Below are 24,559 nucleotides of genomic sequence, written 5' to 3' on the forward strand. Positions count from 1 at the left end.
AGGCAGCCTTCCCCTCACTTCTGACTACGCTTATGCGTGAGGGTCCCGGCGCCTGGTGCCCCCAGAATAAAGTCTCCTCTGCCATCCTTAGGAGGGTTTTCTGTCTTGGGAAGGACTGTTGCCCGAGACACGGTGCAGATTTCCGGGGTGAACGGTCAAGGTAGGAAGAGTCATCACCAGCTGACTCCTTCCCTGGGCTGTGGTAGAGGGACAGATGAGGGCTGGACTCACAGAGGGGGCCAGTATGGGGAGGGGGGTCAGGGAGCCTTCAGGGAGGCTGTCTCCAGCCAGGAAACTGCAGCCGATTCTTCTGTCTGTCCTCAGCTTTGTCCACGTCCAGAACCTTCTTTCCTTAAAGACCCAGAGTCTGCTTCCACTTTAGTAACAGCCTTTCTCACATGAGCACAACCTCCAGCCAGCTTGGGGCTCCCCAGGGGCACCCCTGCCCCAGCAGATGGGGAGGGGGCTTCCGAGGCTGGACCTGATGTCTCTGGTGTTTCCTTGTCCCCGGTGAGCGAGCCGCTCCCTCTCTGGGCGAGGGGCCAGGCGGGTGGAGAAGCAGGGCGAGCCCCCAGCAGGTGACCGTCTGACAAGAGAAGGGACCCGTCTGCACAGCTGAGCCCTGCCTGCCTTCCCGCTCACGCGGGGCTCAAGTTTAGGCTATGATTTTCCTTAACGTCCAAAATCAGCTCTGCCCTCTGTCCCCCTAAAGAAGGCCAGCGGGGGCCACACGAAAGGGTAGGTTCCGTCGGGGCAGCCCGGGCAGATGGGGCGAGAGGAACCAGGGCCGGGCTCTTCCAAGTGCCGGGAAGACCCCGCAGGCAGGAGCCATCGGGCTGGGGTCCTGGGAGGGAGTGCTCCCTGAGCTACTGAGAGAACGTCAGGACCCTTTCCTTAGAGCCAGTAAAGGACCAGGAGATGGAGGAGAAAGTGGGGTGACCGGCAGGAAAGGATGCCAGCCAGGGCCATCCCGTCTCCTGTCTGGAAAGCTGAAACTACTAGAAACTGGCTTTGTCTTCACCAGATACTACATTGCAGCTAGAATCTGCTTTCTCTCCAGCTTCCTCCGGATCCAGCCGTACCACTCGCCCTAATTCCCCTCCTAACAGTTTTAAGTCAGGCGGACGTGTCTGCAAGGGGCAAAGATTTTTGTGAGGCTTTATTTCTTACAAAACAAAGTTTACTTTATTTCTTGCTTGATCATCCCCGGCCCCCAGATCCCACCGACAGAGGAAATTCTGGAGACAGAGCAGGAAGCCCACCTCCCCCCTCAGCATCACCTCGAACGAGCCGGGAGGGCAGGTAGGGCTGTGGTCCAGACACAGCCCTGTTCTTTCCGCGTCCGTTCCTCGGTAAGGTGGGGAGGCTGGCTTAGCTGGGCCTGAGTGGGGTCATGGCCATCTCAGTCTGCCCAGGCTGCTAGGACAAACACTGCAGAAATCTACTTCTCACGGTCTGGAGGCTGGGGGTCCCAGATAGGAGCACCAGCAGGGCCACGTTCAATGAAGGGGGCCCCGTCCAGCTCACAGCTGTGTCCTCACAGATGGAAGGGGCGAGGGAGCTCTGTGGGGTCCCCTGTTCAAGGACCCCAGTCCCGTTCCTGAGGGCTCCACCCTCATGGCCTAATCACCTCCCAGAGGCCCCCAGTACCATTCCACTGGGCGTTTGGGAAATCTGCAGGGGGCAAACCCCACCGTGTGTGCGCCGGGTCTGCCCTGGGGAGAGTGGCCCTGCTTGTCCTGAAAGAGCATTTACGGATAGTTTACTTGAGGAGCAAGTAGGTAACGTGTAGCAGAAACTGGGACTCGGTGGCCGGCTAATGGCCAAGGTTGAGTGCAGCTCAAACTACCGCTAGAAATATGAACGTCTCCTTCTATTTCCTTCCGACATGGAAAGTTCAACTCTAAAAACACCAAGAGCCAGCAAGAATATTTCCTTTTCGGAAATTGCACGGAAACTTAGACATTCTTTTAGGCTGGTGGGCTTCAGTCCCTTTAGAACCAAAGCTCCCTTTTGGCAATAAATACTTAGTACTACTTCCTTAATTTTCCTTAAATAAAATTCAGAGGAAATCTAAATCTTTATGTATAGGAAACTCACACCTATACACATAATGTAAATATATATATGTCTATAATTCCTAAGTTATAATGGGAAAAGTCTGTGTTTAGTTCCCCGCACCCCCTTTACTGGCGGTCTGCAGGTACTCGATGCCAGATGGGCAGGGGGCGTTGAAGTCAGTATGATCAAAAATAATCCCAGCACTCGTGGAAAGGCCCCGTGTGGGGAGGGCAGGGCAGCTGTTGCGTTTCATTATTTAATGTGGAGATGATTCACGCTGGGTGACACGGCCACGTGAGAGTCACTGGGAGGGGACGGTGCCCCTGCGCCTGTGAGCAGTGGTGTCCAGACCCGCCAGCCTGGACCTGTGGGAGGGGAGGGGGAGGGCCGCTAGCAGGGCCGAGACCCAGACGACGGTGGCAGGAACAGTCCCGGCAAGGCTGCGTGAGCTGGGCCCACCTCCCCTCCCCTGGAGGCTGGCAGTCACTCTTTGACACAGGAGGGGCCAGGCCTGGTGACGCATCTCTGGAGCTGAGGGCGGGCGCTCTTGTTCACTCAGGGTTCTCTAAAGTGGGCGCAGGTGGAGGCCGCAGGGGTGTGGTGGGCCACACCTCCTGGGGCTAAGGAGGGGCCGGCCCATTAGGTGGCTTGCGTCGGGAAGGGCGGGGGGCGAAGATGGGACCGTCAGGTCGGGTTTGGGGGGCTCCCCCCGGGGCGTAGTCTGTGGGATGGGCCGGGAGAGGATTCCAGGTGGGCAGATGGTGCCTCGCTCCCACCAAGGCTGCCGTCCTCTGCATCCCCTTCCCCCCTCCAGGGGGCCCCCAATGTCCCTTTGAAGCGGGGTGCCTGCGGACATTGCCATGTGTCAGACGGCCTTGCCCGCGCTCGAGGCATATCCCCTTGAACCCTCGTCCTGCACGATCCTGCAGCAGGGTCCTGCCGTGGACCCAGGTGCCAGCTGGGGCGGAGGAAACCCTCCCCAGGCCCCAAGGGAGCCCAGCCGACCCCCTGTCCCCTCACCCCCGTGGGAGGCGGCAGGTCAGGTCGGGCTCACGCTCTACCCACAGCTGTGCACTTCCAGGCACCCAGAAGCACCCGTTACATCTCGGTGAGATAAATGAATGAGGGCCTTTGAAACCTTCCTGGGGAGAAAAAAGCTTAATTCCAGAGAAGAAACCAGAGCAGATGTCCACTTCGAAGTGTGCACTCCTCTAACTACTGGGGGTGCGGCCCCCATCACCACCACCCGCCCGGGGTCTCCCTGACCCCGGCCCCTGTCCGCTGCTGCCCTTTGCCCCATCCCGGCTGTCTATGCTGGGGGGGCTCCAGGGCCTCTGAAGGGGCGCGTCACAGGGTGGGAGCTGCCGGGGGCCGGGAGCAGCCGTGCACCAGCCGTGCCGCCCCACTAGACGCCAGTAATTTCCTTGATTACTGTTACGTCTGAATGACATCCTAACGTCATACAGTTCATATTATCTCTTGTGTGGCGGCAGTTACCAGTGTGACAGTCAGCTGCCGGCTGCACCCACCACCTCCCATCTCCCTGTCCCACGACCCGGAACCAGACTCAGCCTCCCAGCTCACGCCAGCAGGGCCCTTACTCGGCTGGGCCCCCTTCCATGGCCAAGCACCCGCCGTCTGCCCACTCCATTTTAGGCCCCGCCTCCCCCAGGTGGCCCTTTCTGCTTCCAGCAGCTCCACATCCAGCCTCCACCCAGCGTCCCTCCCCTCCCCGCCACGTCGATCTCTGGGGCCCCATGTGTCCCTGGAAGGGAACAGTCTTGGGGCAGAGACCCGGACAAAGTCCAGTCAGCCTCCCCACCAGGAAGAGCGTCCGGTCACCTCTGTGTTCCTTGCCTTCTCTCTGCTGGACCCGTCAGAGGTAGATAAGGAAGCCGCGCAGGAGGGGATGGAGAAGAGAAGAAAGCCAGCAATGGCAGTCCCAGGTGTGTAGACTCCTGTGGACGCCTCTCACCACCATCCTGTTGTAAAGCTTGTGTTGACTCTGCTCTGGGCGGGGAAGGGGCTGAGAGTCCAGAATTCAGGGGCCAGGGCATGTGCCTGGACCCCCCAGCAGCAGCCCTGCTCTCGGGACCGGAGACAGGATGTGGGCCCACCTGGCAGCCCTCCAGCCAGAGCAAAAGGGGCCTGGGTCTCCCTGGGAGGAATAGTGGTTTCTAGGAACCTGGCAGTTAACTATCTGTGTGAACCTGAGTTTGACAGAATCTAGCCAGGACAGCTTGCTTACGGTCACCAATCTCAAAGTGATGCTGGATTTCATCTGAGAATCTCAGGACAGGCAATCCTCACTAGGATTCAAGAGGAGACCCACTGAAGGGAGCTTGGGATTCTGGAACCTTCACTTTCCCCCTCCTCCTTCCACATTCCTGGGCCTTGCCTTCCCCGCTGCTAAGTCCCACCCCCAAAGCTGACCCTGTGCGTCCGGCCTCCCTAGGAGGGGACGGACCAGCTCCAGCAACCGTGACGGTCGCTGGGACTCACTGGGCTTCTTACAGGTGCACGCACTTCACTTGTGCCATTCCTATCATAACCCACAGGTCGCCGTGTCATAGGGGGAAACTGAGGCACAGAGAGGTGCGGTTATCTGCTCGAGGTCACCCAGCCAGTAAGTGCCAGAGGGAGGACTCGAACCCAGACACCCTGCCTCTGCGGGTCACACCCTTAACCACTGCATCGCCTCTTCCAACTCGGAACAGCTCCAGGGGTGGAGTGAATCAGGGCACAGATAATCCAAGAGAGGAAAATCCGAAATTCTCATGCAGGTGAAATGCATCGTGGATGCTGGGGCAGCAGCGTCCTTTCCTAATCACGTTGTGCTGAACCTAGGATCGATTTGGTCCACGTCTCTTCTGCCGTGGCAGCCAACGAGTGGAGGGTCGGCGCCCTCCAGAGAAGGGATTATTCCCAGCGGGCGCTTGCCTTTCAGCCCAGGGGGACACGCACGAGACCTCCTGAGGTTGGGGACCCACTCACCCTACAGTGGCGAGAGAAAGTCTTCCCGCAAAACGCTGTCCGCCCCTGGGTGGGCAGCCCTGCCTGGCCCTGAGGAGCTGGACATTGAGAGGTTTGGTTCACCACTTCAGGGAGAGCCCAGAACCCCTTTCGCTAACCCTGACTTCTACCAGAGAGAGAAAGAGTGACAGGTATGATCTGGAGGTCAGCCTGATTTCGAGAAAACAAGTCTATGATTTTTTTCCCATTCTATTTCCTCCATCATACTCCCCAGACCCATGTCACCCATGGTTTCCAGCAGTCGAGGAGATGGGTGAAAACAGGTGTGTGTGCGAGTGTGTGTGTGTGTGCGTGTGTGTGACAGAGAGGACACAGCTCTTGCACTGGGCACAGGGAGCAACCCTCCTTCCGGGCCCTGCCCACTTGGGGAATTGGCCAGGTGTGTCCCTTGGCAACCTGTTGAGCCCCCTGGAGGGTGTCAGCGTGTTTCTGGGATGGGCGTGGACGGCTGGGAGGAGGCGCTGACAGCTGGACCTGAAACTGTGTTCATGGTCCAGCTTGGAGGGTTGACGGGGCAGGAAAGGGGTGGACAGGGCAGAGGGAAGCTGCCTCTTAAAGGGACCCTGTCACCCCCCACGTGGGCCGTGTGTCAGCCTCCTCCGGGCGGGATTTGGTGGGGCTCTGCGGCCAGTGGAGGCCTTGGCCCCAGGCCCACAGGACAGAGGGGCCAACCAAACGCTCCAGCAGCACAGCGTGTGGAGGGCAAGGGGGCAGGTGAGGCCAGGCAACCCGGCGGAAGCCGCCGGCCGCAGAGCGCTGGGGCGGGCCTGTCCTGTGCACGAACACAGAGGAGCCCAAGAGTGGGGATGCCAGGCGACGCATGGGGTGGGTGAGGGCTGCAGGGTCCCTGGGGGCCAGGCTTCTCCCGGCCGCTTGCCAGCTGTTAACCTCTCATCCGCCTCGCCTCTGCCTGCCTTCTCCCTTTCCGTCTCTCCCCTCATCCACGCCGTGGCCCGAGGCCAACTCACCCATCTGTTCCAGGTCCCTCTGCTGAACGAACAGACTGCAGCCCCTCCCCCCTCCTTGAGCGCCGAGACGCCCACCGACCTCTCTCCTCCTCTCGCCCCCAGACCCGAATAACGATTCGCCACTGCGTTTCCTAGGCTGGAGGCGTCCCGGACTGTCCTCTGGTTCCTGCTGACCTCCTCTCTCTTCCTGGACCCCCCCTCCCCTTCCCTCCCGAAACAGCTCTGCCCACAAAGATGGTTTTCCTCTCTAGAGATAGTCCCCCAGTGTTTTCCAAAACCTGCTGTTAAAGCACATGCATATTTGTCGTTCGCTCGGGGTCTTCACTCTTTGCCCTCAAAACCAGTGCTCTCCACGTGCCCTGAGATGCCATGGGAGGACCCTGGGGGGGGTCGGTTCTTTCCCGCTCACAGCACGTGACTCGAATGGGAGAGAGAAGCCTCTAGGTGCCCCCAAAGGCTCCAGGATATTCAGAAAAATACTCTGGGAAGCCAGCAAGGGTTTCAAGTGACCCTCACCTCACCCACGCCCTGGCCAACCTCTGCTCCCCGCCGGGCTGTCCAGAGTTTCCACGGCGGCATTTCTACTTTTTTTTTTGGCAGAAAAACCTGGGAACCGAGAGGTCCCTTTCCCTGTGACCTGACCTCCACACTAAGAATAACAGCCCTGGGACAGAGTGTCTTGTGATCCATCTGAGAGGGGGCACGGCTGGGAAGGGGGGGGTGGAGGGGTCAGGGAGCTGGAGGGAGTTGGGAAGAAATGGGAGAGCACAGACTCCTGAGACTCAGAAATAGAGAGGGAGAGTTGGCCGCCCCAGGAGGGCCAGGGAGAGGGACCGGGGAGACTCTTAAGAGGCCAGCCCGATGCTTTCTTACCGCCTCACCAACCTCAGAAGCGCATCTCCTGGAAGCCCCAGCTCGTGGCTCAGAGGCTGGGGCATCCCTTGAAGAACCAAAGGGGCAAGTGTCCTTTCTTACGGAAAGACAAATGCCCTCGGTGCTGGGCCCTCCCCACTCCACCCCTGGGGAGGACGGCTGTGTGGTTCCCAGGGCTCCTGGACAGCGTGTACATCCGTGTGTCACAGAGCGTTGCTCCCTTTCCCCTGCACTCTGAGAGGCAGTGGTCCAGACCCAAGAACCCGCCCTCTCTTTGCAGAGAGCCTGCCTGCCCAGGACTCCAAGAACCCTCACAGGAAGGGGACAGCCCTTGGTTGACCAGTTGTCCACGAACTTTGAAAAAGTCTTTCAAAAACATCCGTTCCCTTCCCCAAATATGGTGTAAAACAAACAAAATCCATGTGTGCAGGACAAAGGAGTGGAGTCAGCATCCTGATTGCTCCCCCTACACACGACAGCCCCCAGACCCCCACCCAGCCTGCAGGAAGGGCTGTGAGAACCTCATTCTCGCGGGGGGCGCTTCAGCAGGATCCCGAGTCAGAATGATGGTTCTGGGCACGGCAGTGCTTCAGAGACACCCCCAGCCCAAGAGCCGGTCTAGGGTCACCTCCCACGTTACCAAACCTTGGGACTGACCTGGCCTCCGTCCCCTTTCAGGGAGGAAAGCCTCCGTCCCGAGGCACCAGGCCCGTCCAGGGCTGCCACGAGGGTGACCTTGTCGTAGATGCTGCTCTGATGCCACGGTCCCCTCGTTATCACGAGCTTCACGCGGCTCACCCCTGAGCCCAGAGGGCCTGGCTGCGCCTGGACCACACCGATGGCCGCTTGCTAATTCCCAGGCCACCTCTCGAGGGCCCCCGCCCCTGTTCCCTCCCTCCCTGCAGGCAGGCCTCCGAGGAGGCACTGGAGGCCCGGGAGGGGCTGGGGAAGTAGGACGGGCAGCGAGGGGGCTGGGTCTGGAAGGGGAGGACCCCCGCCCCGCTCGGACTCAGCAGCGACGGTGCGGCCCCACGGCGGTGCTCTGTTCTTGTCTGTCTGACCTTCCTTTTCACTCCCGTCCTGCCGCCCCGTGTAGGGCTACTTTAGTGACCCCTGGAATGTCTTTGACTGCCTCATCGTAATTGGCAGCGTAATTGACGTCATTCTCAGTGAGACGAATGTGAGTATGATTCTGCCCAGGACGCCTCCGTGTCCCTCCCTCTTTACCTCCTTCGGTTTATTTTTTGGTTTCCTGTTTTACCCCCGCCAGTCATGCTTTCTCTTGCACCTGCCGCCGTCCTGGGGGACGTGAGCCCCTGCACTGTCCCCGCTCTGCCGGGCCGGGCAAGGGGCGGCCGGGGCTCCTCCTCCTCCAGGACCCCCGCCCGGCCCCCCCCCCGACTAACCCGGCTTTTGTCAGGCTCCGAGAGCACCAGGTGCCAGGTGTGCACCTCCAGAAGTGTGGAGTGGTAAGAGGGTCCAGTATGCCCACATAACCTCTTTCTTTTCTCATTTTTTTCTCTTCTCTCCTTTCTTTCATGCTTTTTTTTTTCATTTTCCTCTTCCTTTTGTTTTGTTCTTCTTTGTTGTTGGTTTTTTTCTCCTCTCTCCCTCCCTCGGCCCCTCTGCCCCATGCAGCACTATTTCTGTGATGCATGGAACACATTTGACGCCTTGATTGTTGTGGGTAGCATTGTTGATATAGCCATCACCGAGGTAAACGTAAGTACCGGCGTCCCGCCCTGCGACGCCGTGCCTGCCCCACGCTCACCCCATTGCTCTCCTCCTCCTCCTCGCTTCCTCCCAACTCCTTATTTCCACTAAGTTACTCTTGTTTGTTTGTTTAAATTGGTTTAAAGGATTTTCTTTCTCGTTGCTTTACTTTGAAATTTTTTAATTCTTTTTTTTTTTAACGTTTGGAACGAGCTAGGCCCCCTTTCCTTCTGAGTTTTGATTGCTGCATCCTTTCCTTCCCCCTTTGCAATTGGCCTAGCATGACACACACTGTCTGGGAGGATGCAGCCCTGGGATCCCGGAGTGAGACGGTGGAAGGGTGTTTACAACCACTGGGCAGCTGCCGGGGCAGCCCCTTCCCACCCCCAGCATCTGGGAAATGAGCTCTCCCGAGGACCACGGGTGAAGGCTCGCACTTGGCCGGCACTGTCAGCCCATCGTATTCACGCTAAAACGGCCCCTCCACTGAGAGGCAGGGGGGAACAGCCTGCACCCCTCTTTTCTGGAGAGGGCTCCTCCACCCCCCCACCCCCGCAACTTGCTGTGGGAGCACCTGGCCCCAGGTGAACCTGCCCCAGAGGACCAGCCTTGCCCCTGCCTGGCTCTCCCCCTCACCACCACCCGCCCTGGCTCCAAGACCTCCTGCATCTGCTCCCGGGAGCTGCCCCCTCCTAGACAGTCCCTCTAGCCCCTGCACACGTCCCTCTGCTCCCCGGCATGTTCAACCTTCTCTCTTTATCTATAGGCAAGCCCTCTTGCGGTTGGTCTTTAACATGTGTGGTTTAGTTTTTTGTCAGGATTTTTCCTTGGTTAAGAGACTTGGTAATGTTTGCGCAAACGTTGATGCACTGAACCATTGAATAACAGCACGGAGCAGATGCTCTAGAGTTCTGATCTAAGGTGTCAGAAACACCCCGCGACCGCCACCGTCCCCCCTCCTTGTCCTTACCCGCCCCCTCCACCCCGTAGTTGGCTGCCAGTCGGTTGAACTGAAGTTATTTATGTGCTGATTCCACTGGTCAGAAGCCCTGTCCGCCCCCTTCGAGCGGGTGGGCGTTGGGAGGGGGGCTCTTCTGCTGTCCCTGTGCCCCCCCGTCAGCCTGCCCCCCCCGCTCGCCCCGCAGCATAGATGCGACTGCCCCTCTGTCTCGGGGATCCCCCAGGGTCGTCTTTGTCTTGCGGTGTGTGTGTGTGTGTGTGTGTGTGTACGTGTGTACGCTCCCTTGACCTCTGCCGGTGAATCATTGGGGCACAAGGAAACCAAGCTCCCCACTCAGGCTCCATGCCTCTCCTCCCTTGGCACTGCCCCCCCAAGTGGCTGGATGGACCCCAAGTTGTATCCCAGGAGCTGTCACATCCCTACCTACACGTATCCACTGGCCGGGGCCTGTATTGGGACCGAGGGGCCCTCGGGGGAGACCAGGGAAGGGCAGGACAAGCCTGCGTCTGGAGGGTGGGTCCCTGTGGGGAACCATGCCAGGGGACTTGAGGCCGACGGCAGGAACCCGCAGGAAGGTGACAGCAGGCAGCTGTCTGGGTGCAGAGAACCCACCTCAGTCCCAGGGTCCTCTGGGGCGCTCACTGTCGGCCAGGCCCATGCCATCGCTCAGCCTGCCGTTTTCTTTCAAGCTACTGCTATTTTTAAAGAAAAACAAAGACAAAGGAAAAAAATTCTAGAGTATAAAATTTCTACCCCAGAAAGTGACTGTTGGAATTGGGGGTGGTGCAGGACCCGAGGAACGGCGCGTGGAGTCACACGCAGACCCTCCATTTGTACAACAGTTTCCGTTTACAATTCGCCTCGGCACGTGGCTTGTGCGCCGTGAGCCTGAGCTTGACAGACGAGAATGACCATCCCCGCTTGCCGACGCGCAGGTGAGGATGGAGCGTGCCGGTGCCCTTGCTGCCCCTCGGCTGGAGCCCAGGCCTCCCGGGGCGGGGGGCCGGCGTTCCTGCCTGTTCAGTCCATGACGCCCTTTGATGAACTCGTACATCTCATAGCCTCCTCTCGCGGACTCCCGCCGGCCAAGATGTGTTCAGCCCTTACGCTCCATAGTCCGTATCTTTGAATAACCACAGTGGGCTTTTTATTTTCTAAACAAGATGTTATCGGCCCAGCCCCGCTTCCAGGTGGGAAGCCCCTCCGATTCCTCCCAGGATCCTTCGCCCACATGGAGATGTTCTTCACTCTCCAGACTGAGGAGTTTGTGGAAAGTCACATGAAGGGTTGTGTCTGGAGATAAAAACGGGGACCGCGTGTGTGATGCAGAGCGGAGGAGGTGTCCAGAGACCCACCGCTCGGCCCCGACTGTTTGCCACTCTCTCCCACACATCCAGAAAGGACACCTGCGTCATCATGCCAGGCAGGGGCCCGAGGAGAAGGCTGGACCAGGGTCAGATCAAGTGCTTGAGTCCTGCTTCTCCCCCGCCACCCACCGATCCGAGGAGCATGATGGTTCACGGTGCTGGGTTTTGAAGCTCAACTAAGAGCATCCGTTTAAAAACCGGCCGTAAACTGTACATCACTGTTGGGACTTCCCTGGTGGCGCAGTGGTTGAGAATCCGCCTGCCGATGCAGGGGACACGGGTTCGAGCCCTGGTCCGGGAAGATCCCACGTGCTGCGGAGCAACTAAGCCCGTGCGCCACAACAACTGAGCCCGCGTGCCACAACTGCTGAAGCCCGCGCGCCTAGAGCCCATGCTCCGCAACAAGAGAAGCCACAGCAATGAGAAGCCCGCACACGGCAACGAAGGGTAGCCCCCGCTCGCCGAAACTAGAGAAAACCCACGTGCAGCAAGAAGACCCAATGCAGACAAAAATAAATAAATAAATTTATTTTTAAAAAACCCAACTGTACAGCGCTGTTAAAGGGGAGAGACCGTGGCACCCAAGCAAAGGACGATCTTTCCAACCCCCCTGCTGACACACCAGCCAAGCACAGATGTCACAGCCCTCGTTCCCAGATACACTCGAACTCTTGGTCGACGGGTCCAGCCAGATCAAAGCAAGCTCACTGACCACTGCCCACGACTCAAGCCAAGATGGGCCTGTCCCGCAAGCACGGACATGGCCCTGCACCCCGACGGTAGCCAGGATTGTGGAACAAGTTATAGGGACGAAGACGCTTCTTCTCAGAGGCGGGACCCTCCACCTCTGGGGAGGTGGGAGGGGACGGTGGGAAGGTTCTGCCTTCCGGCCACAGGCAGGTTATGGGCCTGGACGCTCGCTGGGCCAAGAGCTCAGCTCCAGGCCTCCCCGAATTTTCTAGTCTTACTGTTGTCGCAAGACCTCCTTTTGCAGACAAATGTTCCATTCCAGTCTCAGAGGGATCCCTGAGGCTCTCCACCTGTAACTCCTCATCTTTGACAATTAACCTACAGAGACCAGCTCTCGTTTCCCTCCCCCAACTGCTGTATGCCTCCCAACCGCCCTCCAAATATTCCCCACGTTCAAAGTCATCTCCCCTCAAACAGCTCCGTCCTGCCTCTGCCAGACTCTGGTGCCTCGCCTTGGGAAGTGGATTCCCCAGCGACCCCAGGAGCAATTGTCCATTCCTTCCACCGTGGCTGGAGCCTCTCCTTCTGGTGCCGGGCACCTGGGATCCATTATGGACCAAACAAAAGCCCGTCCTTGGGAGCCGGTGTCCTAAGGCTGGGAGATGTTCGGACACAGAAAATCAGGAAATGGTACAGTATGTGGAGAGCCGAGAAGTGCCAGGGGAGGGGTTGGAGGAGCAGGGAGCCGGGGAGTCTGGTGCCGTTCTCTGTAAGACGAGCTGCACTGAGGAGGGGAATTTGAAGAAAGCAAAGACCTGAAGGAAGTGAGGCGATGCCCTTGCGGATCCCGGGAGAGGAGCTTTCGGGCAGAACAGGCAGGGTGGGGGGGTCCGGGAGGGGAGCAGGTTTGGGCCTTCGCCTGAGCACGAAGCGGAGACTCTGGCACCTTTGAGAAGAGGTGTCCGTGGTCCAGGGACCCCTTTGCTGTTTGCGGGAGTCAAGGGCAAAGCCCTTCCACCATTTGGAAGGTGGACGCAGCCATCCAGGTGGGAGGGGACGGAGTTGCAGCAGACGTGGTGGAAACGGTCAGATTCTCAGTCTGCTCTGCGAGCAGGACCCACGGCCTCTCCTGACAGACTGGATGTGGGCGCCAGAGAAGGACGGCTCCCAGGAAGCCGTGGGGTCCCGGCCGAGCAGGGGAGGATGGAGCTGGTGTCGGCAGGAGGGTGGGAGGCGAGGCCCGTTTGCGCGAGGAGGACGAGGCTTGGGGGCTGTGTACTCGACTGCCCAGCAGTGACGTCAGGCGGACAGGCAGGCGCCCGGTGCGCGGTCAGGCATGGAATCAGCAGCACAGCGATGGTGTTCAAGGCCGGGACAGGCGAACAGCTGAGGGAAGAGGAGGAATGGGGGGCTGAGCTGGCGCCTCCGTGCTCAGGGCCGCCTTGATCTCCGGCTCACTCTGGGAGATGCCCTTTATCCTCCGATGTGACCGGGGAGACGCGGGGCCCCGCAGTCACGCTGGATTCTGCGTCCGTGGCCACGGCCCGGCCACCCCGTCCCCTCTGGACGCGCTACCTTTTTCTCTGCCTGGGCAGTCAGCGTCATGTCCCCTAGGAAGCCCCCTGCTCCTCCTTTATCCCTTGAGTCTGAAATTCTGTTTTCCAGAAGGAAAGCCTAGTGACGTAACCCTGTGATGTCAGTGGAAGCTCCTGGGGTGTCAGAAGTGGCCCCCCTCAGCCCCCTGTTACCCCTCCACCCCCCTGCACGACAGGAAGTGCTGGGAGGCCCGAGCCTTCATCACGGACACACGTGTCCCCAGTCGCGGACGAGGAGGCCACGGGACTGACAGCGGCGACCCGCCTTGGGGCTGGACGTCCTTGAGTGCAGTGGCGGGGGGCTGAGGTGGTCCCAGAGCGCCCCCCACCGGCTCTGCACTGGGCACCTTCTGACAGTGACGCCCTCGCCGCCTGGCAGGTCCACGTGTGGAGCGCCCGAGAGCCGTGGCGTCAAAATTGTCACCTAGAAACTCTCCAGAGAGAAGGCCTCAGGGACCCTCAGGTGGGAGCAGGACGGGCTGTGTGAGGGACAGGACGCGGCCGAGGGCCTCCGGGCAGGTTCAGCGGGAGGAAGGCTGGGGACTTGCGTGGACACAGAGACAGCACTAGTGCAGGGCGGCCAGCGCGGCCGAGCAGGACGGTGGGGTGAAGTGGCGTGGTCCTGGCTGGGGTCTCGGTAGGAGCTCGGCGGGGGTGGGGGGCAGCGTGCTGCCCTTGGGGGTGCCAGGCCAGGGCCACCACACGTCACATCCCTGGGAGGGGCCGAGCTTGCTCAGGGTTTGCCAAGCCCGTGCAGCTAACAGGTGGCGAGAGCGGGATTCGAGTCCATCCCTGTGGGAGAACTGACTCCTGCATTTCCGTGAGCCCTTCGGCCAAACCGCGGGCAGGCTGGCAGGGGCCCTGCACTCACAGGCCCCGCTCAGGGCGCTCCCAGCCTCGGGACCCCAGGCAGGGCGGCTCAGCCGAACTCCTCCGGGCCTGAGGACACCAGACGATGTTCGGACGCCTGGGCCCTGGGTCAGTGGGGCTCGGAGGACAAGAGTGCAGGCGGTGCGGAGCAGCCCCTTCCCTGCCCTCTGGACAGGCGGAGGGAGCGGGCGGAGGGGAGAAGGGGTGGGGGCAAGGTGACACGACTGGGGCGTGGTTCAGCCTGGAGCATCTGGGACGCCGTCGGGGCCGCGGGTGCTGCCCCACGCGCTGCTCACCTGGCTCCTGGGGCCCGTGGTCCTTTGACCACAGACCCACGCGCATGACTTCTAACGACCGCCCTCACTGGCTCCCCGTAAAAATAACGCAGCAGGTTTGGCTCCCACGCCGGCCTCGGGGCCTGGAGTGACTGGAAGGGAGACAGCATGCTGAGTCAGAGCATCTGACTCAGGGCTGAGTCAGAGCCTCCCGCCACCCCGAGCCCGCGTGGGCCCACGCCTGGCTCCCCGCCTCCAGCACGGCAGAGAGGGGCCGGAACGGGCATCAGTGTCTAGATGACGGTGGTCCGTGTGGCCTGGGCTGCTTCTGAGGTCTATGAAGTCGACACTGGTGGTGTCAGGCCAAGCCAGGTGGAGCCGCTGTGGCCCTTGCCGCCTTCCTGTGCCCCCATCCCGCCCACCTGTTTCCCTCTGCTGGCCCCTCCCCCGCTGCTCCGGGAGCCCCTTCCGGTCCCTCCCCTTCTCAGCACCACCTCCACTCCCACGCCCCCAACAAACGAAGCCACCAAGGTGCCTTGTTCACACGAGGGCAGTACTGACTCAGCACTGCCCGCCCCAAAAGAAACGCTGCCTTTAAAGGGACGAAGGTAAGGCTCGACCTAGAGATGGTATCTGGAGCGTGGATGTGAGCGAGGAGGGGGCCCGGCCCCCAGTTGTCCTGAAGGGTAGTTTCTCCTCCGCTTGGAAAGGAAGTTGGCCCTGAGAGGTTGCGCAGAGCCCTGCTCGCCCGGCACTGAGCCGGGCCCCCGAGCAGCCGCCGTCCAGCAGGACGCGGGGAGCCATCTCCAGAGCCCGGGCTCTGCCTGCAGAATAAGGCCCACGCGCTGGAGAGCAGGCTGCCGGGCGCAGGGTGGCCCAGAGCAGCGGCCTGGAGGAGGGTCCTGCAGGCCTGACCCGAAAGGCCCCTGGAACCTGCTTCTAATGGTTCTCCCCCGGCTGAGTTAGGCTGTCCGGTGTCCCGACAGGCAGGACCCGACGGGGCCCCTCTTGCCCTCCGCCTTCTGACCGAGACCCCTCCACCTTCCGTCCTCTAATTTCCTTTCCTTTCCTCCCTCATTCTCATCTTTTCTGTCCTCATACAACCCTCTCCTTTCCCCTAAATCGGAGGACTGGACTGAAGGATGCTGTCAGGACACAGCCCTGGTTCTGCCAGACGGCCATCCATCCAGGCAGCGGGTGTCACTTGTCCTCAGCTGAGCCAGCTGCCGGGATGTTTGCCAGAGAGCGTCTAAAGCAGAGGGACCTCGAATAGTCCCTGAGCTCGTGGAGGAAGTGAGGGAGCTAATTTCACCAGGCCCCAGAACGCTGGCAGGTGCCCCCAAAAGCACTCACTCTGTCTAATGCCGCTTCCTGAGAGTCGGCTGCTCTTGCTGGTTTGTTTCCTTGAGTCTGTCTCTCTTTTTCTTCTCCATCCTTCAGGCTCACTGTGTCCATCCATGTGTGTGTGTCTCTCTCTCTGTGTCCCTGTCTCTGTCTCTCTGTCTCTCCCCTCTGCCCCCACATACGGGATTTTTGTGAGCGCTCCTGACAAGCTGATTTTATTCATTTATTTTTCATGAGTTGCTTTTGTTGGTTATCTGCTTGAGTGACTGTCCCTCCCAAGGAAGATAAGACAACCCTGGCGATTTTGTAATCAGTCCCGTGTAGCGTGAGTTCTGGCAGGTAACAGCACCTGAGGAGCTGTCGGGCTGCAGGTGAATAACGAGCAGCTCCTGAGGCTTCAGCCACTCCCCAGCACGACTAAGAGCACAGGCTGGTCACCACAGTTCAGCACACAGAGTCCCTGCTCAGCACCTCTCCTCCAGCCCCCTTGGGGCCAAAGACCCCTCAAGGGATGGTCAGAAGGGCATTTCAACTGAGTGCCTATGACCACAAAGCTTCTCCTTTCTGGCTAGAATCTCCTTCCCCTTCTTGGTGGAATTTTCCTTTGGAGAGACAGATGCAAGCCCACGGGGGAGGGGGCTGCCTTTCCACCCTCCGCCCTCCCATCTTCGGGGTGACCTTCACTTGCTCCCTGCCCTTTTCTGTCCTTGTCTCCGCCTCCCTCATAACCCCCATCGTCCTCTTCCCAGCTCTTCTCTTCCTCAAACCCAATTCCATTCCTCCATTTGTGCCAGACCGAAATGGAAATTGGGCTTAAGAATTGCTTTTGACCATCGGTATTTCCTTCATTTGCCCTCAAATCTGTGGCACTGACCCTCCGCTGTGTGTCTCCCAGTTGACACGTGCTTACTTAGACCTTGCGTCTCCCTCCCAAGAAAGCACTTCATTCAACCTTAGAGAGCTAGCAGTTTACAACAGATTTTACTTTGACCTTAAAATTCCTTCCCTGCAGCCACCCCTGGCGGCTCTGACCGTCAGCACCTCCCAACCCCTCCACGTCCACAGGGCCACACCTCAGTTCCCGGGATGTGCGTTTCTCCCGGTTGGAGGAGGGGCTAGAAGGGTACTGAGGACCCCCACCCCTGAACCTATGCCGGCTGGCTCCTGGCCACGAAAGTGGCGTCAGCTGTCTCTAGAAGCCCTTGACTCCCGTATCCCCAGCTCTCTGTGTGTACCAGCCTCCTATTTATCCTTCCACCCTAGGCTAACTGGGGTCTCGCCAACAAAGCCCCGACCCCCCAGACCCCCCGCTACGACACCGTGACATGCTCACAGCTGAACTACCGTCTTGTCTTGCAGATCAAATCGAGATGAGATTAGAGACAGTTGAAGTAGAGAAACAGAGCCGGTGGGGGGGATGGCAGGCGGAGGGGGGATGGCAGGCGGAGGGCAGATGCCAGCTGGACCCAGATCTTCAGGTGGTTTGGGATGGAATTGATATCAGATCCACTCCCTGAGTTCTGGACGAGAGTTTTTTGTTTTTTGTTTTCTAAAGCAAGGCTTCTGTAGGAGGGTAGCCAGTAAAAGATTCACACACTCCCGTGCTGTTGCTTTCGACTCGGTTCAGAGGGATGTGGAATTTCAGTGACCAGATACATAACCGTTGTCTCAGCGGCAGCCTCTGGGATTGGGCCCTTGTCCGAGGGCCTGTTTGGACTCAGCCTTCCCTGCAGGGAGGCAGGTCATCTGCACCTTTCCAAGCCAGCCTGGCCAGGAGACACAGCCACGGCGCACAGCTGCTCCAAAGTGCCCTCGAACCGCCGATCACAGAGAACGTCCTGGAAGATAATCAGGATATCGAAATCTACCACCTGGCCCTACCTCCCCGCTAACCCTCGCCTCCCAGCTACGCAAAGAAGGGGGGCCGAGAAAGAGGAGAAGAAGAGAGAGGAAGCAGTCCCTTTTTTTATGTGGTCAAGAGCGATTTCCAACAACCTCTCCGTTCTCCAGAGAGACAATGGGATGTAAACTGGGAAACGCCCCACCGATTCTGGCGTCCGTCCGTCCCGGAGAACCCTCTTTGCAGCCCCTGGTGCCCCTCGGTCCCCTCGGCTCCCACGGGTGGTCTAGAGAGAGCACCGCAGTGAGGAGGAACAAGGAGGACGTTCCGGAAGCAAAGGCCTCACCCACTGAGGTGCTGCTTCTCATCTGGTCCTGAACTTGGGTCGGAAAGGCAGTTTTCCAGAGCCACCCCAGGTCTTGTGCCGGTTGAGCCATGCAAGGTGACCCACATACATGTGCCCAGGTGAGGGCAGGGTCTGTCCCCGCTGCTGGCCCAGGGCCTCTCTGACAGTGTCCCACCTCTGCCCCACATGGGGAGGAATAATCTCATTTCAGTCCTACCAATTGCAAGAGCAAATTAAGTTAATTGCCCTGATACCCTAACCCCTTGAAAATGACCAGGTCATTAGAAAACAAAGATCAGAATGGGCGGCTGAGGAAAGGGCTGCACGCTCCCCGCTCGTGGACACGAGCTGGCGGCAGGCAGGGTGCAGGGCAGGTGACCCCCACTCCCCCGCACCGAAAAGGTAACTCAGGGTCACCGGGAGCGAGTCTGGGGAAGCATCCGAGGGGGGCGGCTCAAGCACTCCGGGCTCCCCATTAATCCTGCACTTAGCTCAGAAGGTAGAAGTGATGCTCGGTGGTCCCTCAGGACATTCTGGGGGATCACAGCGATTGGCAGACACACTCGCCCGTCTCCTGGCCGCCCGGGCATCTGGGGGTGACCTTGGGCAGCAGTGCGTCCGCCAGCGGTTCTCTGTGGGCAGGGCTGTGCGACGGGCCCCTTCCTGCACTCTCCTGTAGGGATCGCTCTGGGTTGCCTTCTGGCTTTGTTACGACGCGTAGTTACTTTCCAGCCCGTGGACCTTGTAAGCACAGCTCCTGACATGAGGACAGGCGCACGCGAGCGGCTGACAGGTGACCCTGCCCCGGCAAGTCAGAAGCAGCCTCTGAAGTGCAAGGCTCAAGGCTCAAGAAAAAACGAACCCGTGAGTCTCCACATTCTCCCCAAGTGAGGCTCTTTGGACGCTGGGTTCCCGGAGGCCCGTCCTTCCTCTCCACACGGCCTTTCTTGTCTCCTGTCATAGGGATGGGTCATGAAGGTTACTGGGCACTTCCCTGGCGGTCCAGTGGTTAGGACTCAGCACTTTCACTGCCGAGGGCCCAGGTTCGATCCCTGGTCGGGGAACTAAGATCCCACAAGCTGCGGAGCACGGCCAAAAAAAAGCTTTACTGAATTAATACATAGTGTTAAAATAATACGATATGCTCAAGGTGATTAGAACAGACCTAAAGGTAAATCTTGGAGTAAAATATGACTTACATAGATGAGGTCTGAAATGGAAGCATAAAAGGCTAAAAACAAGAAAACGACAGTTAAGACATTTAAAAAGCCCAAATGAAGGATTCTGAATGTTTAAGCAGTAAAATAAGTAGTAGTAATTTTTTCACGGTTGGGGGTTAATTCGGTCGGGCCAGGTGACCCAGGCAGGTCCTCTAAAGCACCCCCATTCTGGTCCCATTCGGGATGGGGTTGACCCAGAAGACCTTCAATCATCTGCCCAGGGCTCTTGGAAGTAATGGGCAGCTTTGGCGGTTTTCAGGGTGCATCCAAGAAGGGAGCAAGGCTAGAGCCTGCTGGGCGCTCGGCCTACAGCCCAGCACTAAGTGCCTGTGGCCTCACCTCCGTGCGGCCCTCACACCCCTCCGCCACTGAAGCCCGGGAAACATGGGGCTCCTGACAGGTTAACACTGGGGCACAAGCCCCTACCAGCCTGGAGCTTCCTCCGTGCGTGTGTGTGCGTGTGCGTGTGCGTGCGTGTGCGTGTCTGTCTCCGTGTTCTCTCTCAGCCTGCTGGCCGAATCCTAGACACCCCACCCCGTCCAGCCACGTGGGTGGACCTGGCAGCTGCAGACCCTCGTGAAGCACAGGCAGATCTAGACCGTGTTCCGTAAACGACCAGAGAGGTGTCCTGTCCCTTCTCCTCCCTCCCCTCACCCCGTGTCTCCCCCAGTCCCCGAAAAGGACACCTCCCAACTTGCAATGGGAAAAAAAGGAATTTGCTGAGAAATCTGTTACCAAAGAAGTATTTTTCAGTCTGCAAGCAAATGTCTGGTTGTGCACATTTCCATCCTTCAGAAACCCCATTACATGTTCTCCTTGTTTGTACCTTGAAAACAGAAACACAGGAGCAACTCTCTGAAAGTGGAGGGTAAGAGTGAAGTCGTGACCTTCTAGAAGGAGTTGGCAGCTCAGGCGGCGGGGACCAGTCCAGGCTGTGCACTGTGTGTGGGGCTAAAGGGCAGGGCACCTTCCCGGATGCAGCTCAGGGCTGCTGTGGGATGCTCCCCTGAGGCCAGGCCCCTAATGAGCCCAGAGTCAGACCCCTGAGAACAGCTTCTCGGGGGGTTAACAATGATGTCCTAAATTGTGTGCAGGGCTTTCAAGTTTAATAAACAGATCCGCACTCGGTATCTCAGGCCGGTGTCCAAGGTCCACACCCGGGGATCAGGAGCCTAGCAGGCCCTTCTCCCTCCTGAGCCTCAACTTGAGGGCTAGCCCCACCGCAGAGGGGGTAACTGAACCTCAGTCTTCCCCTGGACCTGGGGGGCCACTGCCCCTGGGCTCCTTTGCGCAAATACACGTGGGCAAAGAGCAGCCTTGGGCACAGGCAAGGTCTCTCGCCTTCAGCTGGCAGTGCTGGGTAAGTGTGTGCAGTGCCAGCCCCTGGAGGCTACCTTAGGACACATGGCTGATTAAAAACAAACAAAACCTCCATCCTCAAAATCCAGAACACCTCCGTGATAACAGGTGTGAATTAGTAGTTAATGTGTAGCCAGAGATGGTTCCGGGCAGGAGAACACCCAGAGTCCTCGCTGGGTGGGAGTCCATTCTGGCGGCGCCCGGACCTTGCCAGGCCTGTGCCGTGTACCCTCCACTTGGCCCTCTTGCCCTCTCCTGCCACTGCGTTGCTCCTGTGTTACCGAGACCTAGAATGCCGGGCGTCTTCGTCGGAGACTCATTACAGCTTATCTCTGTCTGCCTTTCTTTAAAGCCAGCTGAACATACCCAATGCTCTCCCTTTATGGTAAGACCGAGCCTCCAGACCACGCTCTCAGCTTCTGTGACCCCCTCTAACATACCCACTTCCCCCACCCGACCCCCAGCATCTTGGAACCCAGCCCCCGATGCATGCTGCCTGTGTCTGCCATGCGCCTTGCCTGCCTGGTCTGTGAGCTGTCGAGTGCTGTTGGTGCGACATTTCCGTCCTTGAGCTTTCCTGTGGGTGGCAGCTCACCGTGACCTTGACTGTCTAATGAGCCACTGGGAGAGAATCGGACCCGAGGGCCATTTCCTGTTAAACGTCCTGAAGACTCTGCTGGCTGACGTCCCCATCCTGAATCTGACGTGGGGTTTGCACGGGGCACCCACGAGCGCCATGGCGAGGCCTCTGGGAGAGAGGAAGGAGAGGTGACATAGCCAGAGACGGGGAGGTCCTCCTAGTCACCAGGCCGCCCTCCAGCTCTGAGTCAAGGCCCCAGTAAGAGGTTAAGCTGGGTTCATTACCCAGAGAGTGGTTGGATTTCCTATCACCCTGACAGTGTTACCTGTGAGGGGCATTAAAACTAGGCCACGCCCGCTTCACTGCAGCAGACCGTCTGGTGGGAGCCGCTTCTGCTCTAGGAATCTTTGGCTAGAGTGAGAGAGGCCGACCGGTGTGACCTTGAAGTCTCCTTGGAACAGCTGTCTCCAAGAGGCTGCCGTCACAGGCTTCAAACGTGGGCCAAGCGTGAGTTTGTAGCAGGGCCGGTGAGTGGGTTGATCCCCCGAGCCCCAGAAGTCAGCAGACAGAGGCAAGATCGGTGGGGATGTTTCCTGACGAAGCCCACGACCATAGCCGGAAGGGCTGAGCCTGGACGTGCTGCCCGTATGTCACCGGTCAGTAGAGCATAAGGCACCTGCAGCGTCAGGAGGGCTCTGAGCCCAGGACGAGCTAAGATTGGAGGCTTGAGTTTTGCTTTTTAACGAGTCAGGTGCAGATGCCTCCGCGGCGCCAACCTTCCAGACTCTTGATGCCCAGCTGAGGTTCCATGTAAGCTGGCGCTCTCTTCTTCTTTCTCCCTTCCCAAGCACAGTGGGGCTGATGGCTGAGTTCCAAAGCCCTGAGCCTCCTCTACCCCTTCCTCTGGGGGAACACCACATCCTTTTAAGGAGAGAAAGTAGAATTTCAAGTAGGTACACGGGTGATAGAAATGCAGAGATGAAGGGCATCGGAGACTTCAGAATGCAGACAGGTAGGGCCCGGGGTCCAGATGGCCTGCTGCCAGGGCCCTCCCAGCCCCTGTGGCCCCCCAGCCACCAGCCCACCCCAGGGGAGCAGCTCTGGTTCAGAAGGATAGATGCCCCCCGCCCCGGGAGGAGCAGGGTGTGCTGGCGCGTGTAAAACCTGCCCCCCTCGTGGGGCTCCTGTTCTGACCGGGGTGAGGGGAGAGGCCCCTGGAGCCCTGGCCACAGGGCTAGAACCAGGAGCCGCGAGGGCTCCAGCGCTGGTGGGATTTTTGTGGGCGTGGCCAGGCCGGATCTGACCTGGAGAGGGTGAGAAATGAAGCCAGAGGAGTGGGCGTTGAGAATCGGGGCCCACGTGGGGCCCAGCAACCACCCAGAGATGCCTGCGAGCGGGGGGGCCTGCAGCGGGAGCAGTAACAGGAAGCCCAGAGGTCCGTTCTCTCCTGGTGCCCACGGGGTGGGGGCTGCACTCGCTCTGGGGAACCGGCTGGCTCCCGGGGCCACCACCCCAGCTGGCTGGCCGGTGTGGGCAGGAGGAGGGCCGGGCGTCAGTGTGTGCTCATTGTCCTCGGGTCTGGAGGAGAGGGTGGCAGGGCTGCGTGTCCGGCCCCGGAGCCCCGGCTGCCCCAGGCCCAGCAGCCCCGGCCCGCTCCAGGACGCCCCTGGGGAGCCCCCCGCCCTGAGCGGGACCCCTCGGTCCTCTCACCGCAGGGAGACCCGTCCAGGGCTCACGCTCCACTGCCCGGGCCCCCACCCCTCCCAGGCCTGCGCAGCCGGCGGGCCCAGGGCAGAGGGGAGCGGAGGGGCAGCAGGGGCCGCGGCCCGGGCTCTGTCGCCGCGCCCACAGCCCAGGCCCACCCGCAGCCGTGGGGGGAGGTGGCACACAGAGTGCTGAGGCTGGGCAGCCCCTGCCCCCCAGGCCCTCCAGAGCGCCGGTCCCGCTCGGGACGCCGGACCCTCGGCTGAGCCAAGCAGGGGGGCGGCAGGAGCACCGGGGCGGCTCTCGGCCTAGATTTCAGAGCAGATGCAATTTCTAGGGACTCGCCTGCTGCCCCCACCCCCACCCCCGCCCCCACCCCGGGGGCTTAAGACCAGGGATGCTGGGGCAGAGGCTCGGGGCCTGGGCACGGCCGGGCGCCGCAGAGGCCTGGGGCTGGGCCTACCCGTGGGCGCCGGGAGAGTCGAGCGCAGCCGGCCCCCGCCGCCCGCCTGCGTGTTAACTGCTGTGTTAACGGCCCCAGAACGCGGAAGAGAACTCCCGCATCTCCATCACCTTCTTCCGCCTCTTCCGGGTCATGCGCCTGGTCAAGCTGCTGAGCCGTGGGGAGGGCATCCGGACGCTGCTGTGGACGTTCATCAAGTCCTTCCAGGTACCCCCCGGCCCCACCCCAGGCCCCACCTGGGGCGATGCTCCCAGCGGAGGGGCGGCTGCAAGCGCTCTGCTTTCTTCTCTCCTGTGGATTTGCCCCGAGAATTGACGGCACAGAGGGGTTCTGGGGTGGAAGAGGTTTGAAAGCTGTGGGCAGAGGTGGCCCGATGACGCCTACGGCCGCTCGCAGTTCGGGTGTTGGCACCCTCGTCCCGGCAGTGGTTCAGCAGGGTCTGCTGTCCGCACCTGCTTAGGGACTTAGCCGGACTCCCCGGGACCCTGGTGTGCCCCGTGTGGACCCAGGGCCGCCAACTGCGGGGCCAGTTCTCTGCGCCCAGCACTCGTTTCCTTCTGTGAAAGCAGAATGTCGGTGGCCCCGGCCTCAGCCGTGGGTGGCTGTACCGGCCCCACGTGCTCACCCACCCCCGACATTTCCTGGGCGCCACTGAAGGTGGAGCCCGAGCGCCCACCAGGCCGGACGGCCCGTAGTCCCGCGGTGCCCCCTAGTGGTGTGCGGGCTCCGTCCACCCCGTGAGCCGCGCAGCCTCCTCCCCGGGAGGAGGTGGGGAGCACGCCGCGTGAGTAAAGCGCAGAGACCGGCCGCGGGCCAGGCACTGCCCAAGCATCTCGTGAGCCTTAAATCAGCCAGGCCCCAAAACCCCCTGAGGTCATTACTTTTCTTCCCATTTTTCAGATGAGGACACTGAGGCCCAGAGAGGTTAAGCCCAGCCCAGCTCCCACAGCCACAGTGGCGGAAGCGGGCTGGAGCCCAGGGTCTCACTTTTGTCTAGTGCCCCTTCGTCCTGCCTTTCCTACACCTGGCGGAACAGCTTACAGCTGTGAGGGGGGGAGGGGCTGCTGGGTGTCCCCCACGGCCGTCCGGCTGCACGAGGACAGGTGGGTGGCGGGAGGGTGTTTTGCTCTTTCTAGATTGTTTGTACCAACGGAGCATCATGCCAGGTCCCGAGCTCAGAGCCCACCTTTCTGGGCGGACCTCCCCAGGTCTCAGGTGCTTGACACCCAGGTGAGGGGAGGGGTCGGCACCAGGCTCAGGCTGCTCCCATTTAGTGCCCAGAACGTCTGCGGGGCTC

General features: G+C 60.0%; 1 protein-coding gene across 24 annotated transcripts in view; it reads left to right on the plus strand.

Annotated features, from left to right (window-relative positions):
• Window positions 1-24,559, plus strand: part of CACNA1C (calcium voltage-gated channel subunit alpha1 C) — a 559,192-nt gene that overhangs the window by 497,694 nt on the left and 36,939 nt on the right. For 9 of the 24 annotated variants that reach the window (XM_082422029.1, XM_082422040.1, XM_082422048.1 and 6 more), the window contains 4 exons: window positions 8,032-8,115; window positions 8,574-8,657; window positions 20,868-20,900; window positions 23,341-23,469. In XM_082422029.1, the coding sequence (XP_082278155.1) occupies window positions 8,032-8,115; window positions 8,574-8,657; window positions 20,868-20,900; window positions 23,341-23,469 (330 nt within the window). The remainder of the gene's footprint in view (window positions 1-8,031; window positions 8,116-8,573; window positions 8,658-20,867; window positions 20,901-23,340; window positions 23,470-24,559) is intronic. The other 15 variants (XM_082422051.1, XM_082422036.1, XM_082422034.1 and 12 more) reach the window with 9 other exon arrangements.

This window comes from Balaenoptera physalus, assembly GCF_965194825.1.
Source record: "Balaenoptera physalus genome assembly, chromosome: 13".
In the NCBI taxonomy this organism is placed as follows: Eukaryota; Metazoa; Chordata; class Mammalia; order Artiodactyla; family Balaenopteridae; genus Balaenoptera; species Balaenoptera physalus.